The sequence below is a fragment of the Lycium barbarum genome, chromosome 2 (assembly GCF_019175385.1).
Source record: "Lycium barbarum isolate Lr01 chromosome 2, ASM1917538v2, whole genome shotgun sequence".
Classification (NCBI taxonomy): Eukaryota; Viridiplantae; Streptophyta; class Magnoliopsida; order Solanales; family Solanaceae; genus Lycium; species Lycium barbarum.
Window position 1 is genome coordinate 4,734,757 of NC_083338.1, and position 8,073 is coordinate 4,742,829.

General features: G+C 38.1%; 1 protein-coding gene across 1 annotated transcript; it reads right to left on the minus strand.

Annotated features, from left to right (window-relative positions):
• Positions 1-2,666: 2,666 nt before the first annotated feature.
• On the minus strand, positions 2,667-6,680 carry LOC132625938 (pentatricopeptide repeat-containing protein At4g39530-like). Its single transcript, XM_060340597.1, is given in 3 exon segments — positions 2,667-2,801; positions 3,919-5,538; positions 5,540-6,680. Coding segments are annotated over 2 exon segments (2,598 nt in total). The 5' UTR covers positions 6,542-6,680; the 3' UTR covers positions 2,667-2,801; positions 3,919-3,942.
• Positions 6,681-8,073: the final 1,393 nt, after the last annotated feature.

Below are 8,073 nucleotides of genomic sequence, written 5' to 3' on the forward strand. Positions count from 1 at the left end.
CTTTGGTAATACCTTAACAAGTGTATGCCGGTGGGGGCATAGCGAAATTTAAACTCTGTCTTGCGATTTTTTTTTTAAATTTTTGACTGAGTGGAGGTTCGAACCTGGAACCCATGGGTTTTAGCCGAAGGGCAAAATTTAAAAATTTCAAATATGAGGGGCAAAATTTAAAGACCACCCCAAAAGAAGGGCAATTCGCATTGAATCTGAAGATTGGGCCTAGCCTTGATAAAATCCTTTGAATCAGTTTTACATGTTTAAAGTGGGTCAAGTGCACACATAGCCGATTTTGGAATCATCATTTAAGCCACAGTTGAGGTGACAAAAATTTGCAAGTAGTCCCAAACTTCCGACAAAATGTTTTTTTTTTTGAAGTTTGGCTTGATAGTCACAAACTACAGATATTTTTGTCTGAAGTTTGGCTTGACAATCCCAAACTTCAAACATTTCATTCATGGTACCTCATCAATTTTATCTATGATACCTCAACTTAATTTATTCATTTTTCAACTCGTAAATGTTTCAATTTATCCATTTCATTTCACTTATAGTACCTCATTTGTGTATATGAGAGGAAGCGTTGCATTTTGTATGCGCAACGTTTCCCAAGTTTTAGCCCAGTAAACGTGGAGCAGCTTTTGCCTGAAGTTTGCCAACACTGGGTATAACTTAAAATGGCAAGGTGAAAACTGGATACCCAATGCAATTGCTACTTTTAAAGCCCCAGTTTACATCCAATCTTAGACCAGATCCAAGAAAACAACAAAATGTGGCTTTCCTCTTAAATAAGGCTAAAAGTTTCAATATAAGAGGGTGTGGCTAAGCTTATAAGCTGGTCAAACTAACTTAAGCACTTTTTGGATTAAGTGACACTGATATTAGCAAACAAACAGGAAATAGCCATATGAATTTCTCATCCTCTACTACTTCTAGCTAATCTTCACTTTGTTCCCTCTTCTCTGCTTCTGTTCTCCAACTCAATCATTAATAGCTCTATGCCTCAACTTCCACACATTACTATAACGGTGCAGGCACAACAACACAAATCAATTCAACTTTGTTCACAATGTCCAACTAGATGATCAACAAGACCTACAATGTCATCACCCGTATTCTTGCTTTTCATTAAAGACATGTTTGGAAGGACACTTTGGAATTGGATTTGGGTGCTATTGAGTGTAATAGTGAGTCTACATGCAGCAGCTATTGACAGACTTTTTAAACAAAATCATGGATTGAAGAAAATATAACATACATACCATAACCTCACACAAAGGCCTTGGATATCTTTCATTCAGAGCAGAGGCCTTGTTGCCAGAGCTCATTGGTCCATAGTTTTGAGTTTTTTTTGGCAATTAACTGACGGTTTATTAATCACCAAAGTAGTCACTGTACATAACCAGAGTACACCACATCCCAGTTGCTCATCTCATATCTCCTAGCTATAACAATAGTTACCAAAGAAACACCTCTCCTATAAAGAACAAATAGTATCAAAAAGTTTCCTATTCTCCCTAACTCGTATGCACATGTCAGTTTGTATTGTATTTATCATCATATCTCTTGTGACGCTTTTACTTTGGAAGACTCGGGAGTTCCTTTCACCATATCTCATACACAACTGCCGCAAAACAAGCCTTCAGTAGCACATTCTTGGGAGCTCTCGATTTGCTGTGTTGAAGTACCCACTGCCACTCAAGTTCCCATGTAACTATGACCCTCTGCCAACCCAACCAGTGCAGCACCTTAGACCAGATCTCCTGAGAGTATGAGCATTCAAAATCGAGGTGCTCAGTGGTCTCGGGATGGCTGTTGCATAGTACACAAGTGCCATTTATACCCAGACCCCACTTCAGTAGTAAGTCTTTTGTTCTCAGCCTGCCAAGGAGTGCCAACCATAAAATGAATACATGTTTTGGGCAGGCCACAGTATGGCACACCAGTCCTCTCCATGGAACAGTCAGAGCAGCTTCGCGTAGCAAGTTATATGCCCCTTTGATCAGAAACTTGCCCCTACCCAGTACTTGTTGTTCGCTTGCAAGTGCTGGCCAAAATTTCCTCATGTGAAAAATCTTCCTAACCATCCAAGACGCTTGCTTAGGAACTTCCATTGTGAACAAGTCTTGATGCTTGATGTCGTACGTGTGTGCCCAAGTAATCCATAGCTTTTCCTTCTGCTGACTGAGTGCCCATAGCAACTTACATATTGCTGATTGGTTCCATATTCTGAGGTTGATAAAATTCAGCCCTCCTGCAGCTTTGGGTAGGCAAACCTTTTCCCAAGCTACAAGTGCCCTCCTAGATATGGTAGCCTCTCCTGTCCATAAGTAGCTCCGACAAGTTGCCTCTATATGCTTGATCACCTTTTGGGGAAGGAGAAATAGTTGAGACCAATATGCCTGGATGCCAAACAGGACTGATCTGATCATCTGAACCCTGCCTGCATAGGACAACCCTCTTGCCATCCAAGATGTGATTCTGGCAGTCATCTCGTCCATCAAAGGTGGACATTGTGCTATAGTGAGTTTCTTTGTAGATAATGGCACACCTAAGTACTTGAAAGGCAACTCACCTATCTCATACCCAATCAGAGAAATGCTTCCTTAGTAGAATCTTCCACGCCACCAAAGTAAACCTGACTCCTCTGAAGGTTTGCTTTCAAGCCTGAAGCCTCAGAAAACATAGCAAACATATCTCTCAGCAGTTGGACAGACCCTATATCTCCCCTTGTAAACAGAAGGAGATCATCAGCAAAGCACAGGTGGGTAATCCCCAACCATAGTTTGAGTTTTGTTCCTCACCTGATTGGATAAAGCTCCACCGTCAAACCAAAGAAGAAACCTTGCCAAATAAACGAAAATTTTGATTACTCGAAGTATGTCTAGTCATATATATGCATGCACAGAAACATACAGAATGGTGGGTACAGCAATATACTAGTCAATAGGTATATATTCCCACTTCTTTTTAATCAAACTCGAGATACAGACCAGGGCACCTGAAATATACTGTAAAACCGAAATGAATCGATTGGAAAATGGTTCTCACCAGTTATTTCAGGAAGCTAATCTTAGAATGACACTGGCTGCTGTTTGGATTAGCTGTAATTCTATTAACTTCATTACTAAGAAGTTAGAGAGAGAGAGACTAAAAAGTAATATAACACATGAACAAAACAAAAGCAATTCTCATCTTCCAAAGGTTTGGAATGACCAATTTTACAGTCTAAAAAAAGAAGTGTATACTACTAGTTGAGGATAGGTTTTACACACGTTAGAGAACTTCTAATATTATTGGGTGAAGTAAACTTATGCAAAGCAGGGGCTAGTGAACACCAAAAATTTCAGTCATAATACTTTTCTAGACTAAAGGACTTCAGAAAGCTTAAGAATAGTGATACATCAGAGAACAAATATAGAGCTACGCTTACAAGCCTATGAAATGCTATCTACAAAGATACTTAATCGCATTGCAGAATATACGAAGTCATGAGTACACGGCTATTATCCATGATTTTAATTTATCGAAAACTGAGATGTATGAAATTCAATGATTACATGGAAGTAGTCCAGCTAAAGTGCCTTAGATTTCGACAGCAATAGAACCTTAATATAATTTCTTGCTTCTACTTGTCATTTTGGGCATCTACGACCGCCTTGCTCATTGTGTTCTTGATAATAGCATATCTGACACATGAATAAGAAAATGTGTACATACAGAGAGAATCTTTAAATCCAAACTTCTGGAAGAATGATAAGATTGAAAATGAATAAATAAAGAAGAGGCATCTGGTAATGATGGATAGATTATCGCAACAGAAGGAAAAGCAGTGGGAAGACTTAACCCGGAAAGAAAATAGGGCAAAACTTGCAATAGAAAATAACTTAAGAAGATTCAAACCAAAGACTCTTCACATACCACGGCAAATACGACATAGAGATGTTACTCATTTGCGAAAGTAGTATGGTCGGGAACATATCCGATCCCTTTCATATGCCGAATCAGAAGTTCCATAAACGAATATATCAAATCAGCTTGGTGATGATTTCGGTCTCTTGCAATAAACAAATGCACCTCATTATTTATTTCTATCCAACTACACCCTGTTTCTTTCACCACACCATTGCTATCCATTTTATCTCTTAAATTTTTGACATTGATCCACATGCCTTTAGATGCATAAATATTTGAAAGTAGGACATATGATCCACTATCTTTTGGATCAACAGATATTGCCATCGATGCTGCATATCTACCTAGGTCTATATGACCAGTTTCTCTACACGCGCTAAGCAAAGTCCTCCACACAATGGCGGCTGGTGGAATTGGCATTTTTTCAATGAATTGCATTGCTTCGATCAGTTTCCCAGCTCGGCCTAAAAGAGAAACCATGCAAACATAATGCTCTGTTTCTGGTTCAATACCATAACTGGACATGGAATAGAAGTGATGAAATCCTTCTTTGACAAGCCCAACATGGCTACATGCTGAAAGCACTCCAACAAAAGTGACATTATTGGGTTTAAGTCCATCATTTATCATTTTCTCAAATAAATTAAGAGCTTTCTTTGCTTCTCCATGCTGTGCATAAGTGGATATCATCGAATTCCAACATGCGATATCTCTCTGTAGAGCGGAACTAAACGTCCTCCGTGCTTCTTTCAAGCTTCCACACTTGGAGTACATATCAACAAGTGCATTTGTAACACGCGGATCGAAATCTAGGCCGAGTTTTACAATCTGATTATGAAACTGGAGACCATGCAGGAGACTTACTAGGTTACTAGATGCAGCAATTACAGCAACAAAAGTCAAATAATTTGGCCTTTGCAAACAATGTTGCAATTCTAGGAAGAGCTTTAGAGCCTCTTCATTTTCACACTCCTGTATATATCCAAACAACATAGAATTCCATACAACAATATCCTTATCATTTATTTCAATGAATACTTGCCTTGCATCTTTAATAGATGAACATTTCGAGTAAACATCTATTAGGATGCTACAAACAAACATGTAAGCAGAAAAACCAAATTTTATCGTAAGTCCGTGAAGTTGCTTACTTAACTCCAAGGAAAACAGTGAAGCCGACGCACCAAGCAGGCTAACAAAAGTCAAAAGGCTTGGACGAATCAGATTATCTCTCATTTCAGCAAATAGATCAAAAGCTTCATAAAGCCTATCCTGCGTTAAACAACCCTCAATAATAGCATTGTAAGAGATTACATCACGATTAACCATAAGGTCAAAAACGTTCCTTGCATCACCAAATGAATCACATTTCGCGTACATATCGATCAAGCTATTCTTCACAAAGCCATCAGAATCAACATTAGCTTTCATGGTATAAGCATACACTTGTCTTCCCAGATCTAAAGCTTCAAGCGTGCCACAAGAAATAAGTACACTACTGCAAGCAAATCCATCTAGCTTCCAGCCCAAACTGTTCATGTCTCTAAACATGCTTATGGCTTCCCAATCAAAAGAATTCTGCACGTACCCAGAGATCATCGTTGTCCAAGAAATAGTGTTTTTAACTTACAATTTGATCAAAGACCGTCCTTGCAGTCTTAACCTTACCACCACACTTCATATAGAAATCAATAAGAACATTACTCACAGTAACATCCATTTCCGCGCCCCGTCTAATCACATAACCGTGAATTTCCTTTCCTCCTTCAAGATACTCGATCGACGAACATGCACCCAAAATACTCGAAACCACATAGTTATCAGGAACAACATCAGTCTCCAACATATTTCTCAATAACTTCAACGAAATTTCACTCTTCCCCGCATTCACACACGCTGCAATAATCGCGGTCCAAGTAGCCGTACTCTTCACCAACAAATCATCAAAAATCAATCTTGCTGCACCTACATCTCCGCCCTTCGAGTAAAACTCGATTAACGACGTTCCCACATACACGAATTGATCAAAACCAGCTTTAACCACAAAACAATGCAACTGAGCACCTTTCACAATACTACCTAACCTTCCACAACAACTAACAACACTAGCCAAAACAAACTCATTCGGGCCCTCCTCCTCCTTATAACCTATGTTGCTCAGACTCTTTAAAAATGTCGACGGATGCGTGTCGGATCCTCCAAAATTAGTGGCCTCCTCCCCCTCCTTATGACCTATGTTGCTCGGACTCTTTAAAAACGTCGACGGGTGCGTGTCAGATCCTCCAAAATTAGTGCCCTCATCCTCCTTATAACCTATGTTGCTCGGAATCTTCAAAAATGCTGATGGGTGCGTGTCGAATCCTCCAAAATTAGTGCCCTCCTCCTCCTTATAATCTATGTTGCTCGGACTCTTTAAAAATGTCGACGGGTGGGTGTCGGTTTCTCCAAAATTAGCGCATTCTTGGAGGATCCGACACGGGTGCTGCGCCAGTATTTTTGGAGAGTCCGAGCAACATAGCTTATAACTACTTCTCAACTCACCAAAAACCAACAAGGCTTCTTCATAAAACCCATGTTGGGTATACATAGTAATAATTGAAGACCAAGAAATCATATCCCTTTTAGGCATTTTATCGAACACCTTACGTGCATAGTCCAAACAACCCGCAATCGAATAGGATTGAATGAGGATGTTGTTAAGGAAATTATTGCTTTCAAACCCGGAAATAATTACTTGGGCATGGATTTTTTTGTATTGGGATGTTGAGTTAGTGGCTTGTTTGGGTAATGAGAATAATAATTTGCTTAAATAATGACGTTGGGTTCTTCTGTTAAAGGAAATAATTGGATAGTTTTCTTTTTCTTGAGATGATGAGACTGTGAAGTGTCTAAATAGAGATTTTGGTGAAGGTGAATTAAATTTGTAGCTTATTTGACAGTTTTTTCATTGCATGGACAAACATGCATTTTCTACAATGAAGTTTCAATTTTTTTTTATTTTTTTTTTGAGCTGATTAAGGAGTTTGACTTGCTGGTTTGAATTAGTTGGTGGTGAAGTTTTGGAATATTATTGTTGGGGTACTTGAGAAATGAAAATGGGTAGCTTATAATTTGAAGTTGCGGAATACTTCCTCCGTCCCAATTTATATGATGTAGTTTGACTGGACATGAAATTTAAGAAATAAATAAATATTTTTAAATCTTGTGATCTAAAAAGAATCAAAGATATTTGTGTCGTTATAGATCATCTCATTAAGCATAAAAGGTAAAACTTAAAATTAACTTATTGTCAAATGAGAAAATGTGTTATTCTTTTTGGGACTGATTAAAAGGAAAGTGTGTCATATAAATTTGGACTGAGGGAGTATTTCTTGTTGGAATTCCTTTGGTTCGTAAACAAATTATGTTGGGATGAGTTATGTTGAGCTTAGTTATCCTATTATTATATTTTATTGATTGTTTGATTTGCTGTATTAAAATGACATAATGTTTGTTTAAAAAAATACCCTGTTATTTTATCTAGGGATAACTAATCCTGATACTATTAGGGGTCATTTGATACGATGGATACGGAAATATAGTTTCGGGATAAGAATTTAGTATCACTATATCCCTTGTTTGGTTATTAATCTGGGATAAGTTATCCGAGGATTAAAATAGTGCTGGGATCCATGGGAAAGGGTGGAATAATAATTCCAGGACTAGTTATCCCAGGATAAAATAATAAAAAAGACAAAAATAGCCCTGAGGCCCGCCCCTCAAACCTCTTTTCTACTAAATAAGGTGGAGAGTGTTTTTGTAAACAAACAAATTTTTCTCAAAAATTATTCAATGCATGTTACTTTTAATACAACAAACCAACAATCAATAAGAAATAATATCAGGATAACCAATCCCAACATTAATAATCCTAGTATATAACTAGTCCCAACATAACTAATCCTATCACAACTTATCTTCAAACCAAACGACCCTATAATATTATTCCAACATCTGGCAAGGATAACTTATCCGGTACTATTTCTTTGTAGTGGGTTGTGGAGTCAGTAGCTTGTTTGGGTAGTGAGAATAATAGTTGCTTAAATAGTGTCGTTGGGTTCTTCTGCTACGTGAAATAATTTGATAGTGGTTTTCTGGAAATGATGAGTCTGTGAAGTGTCC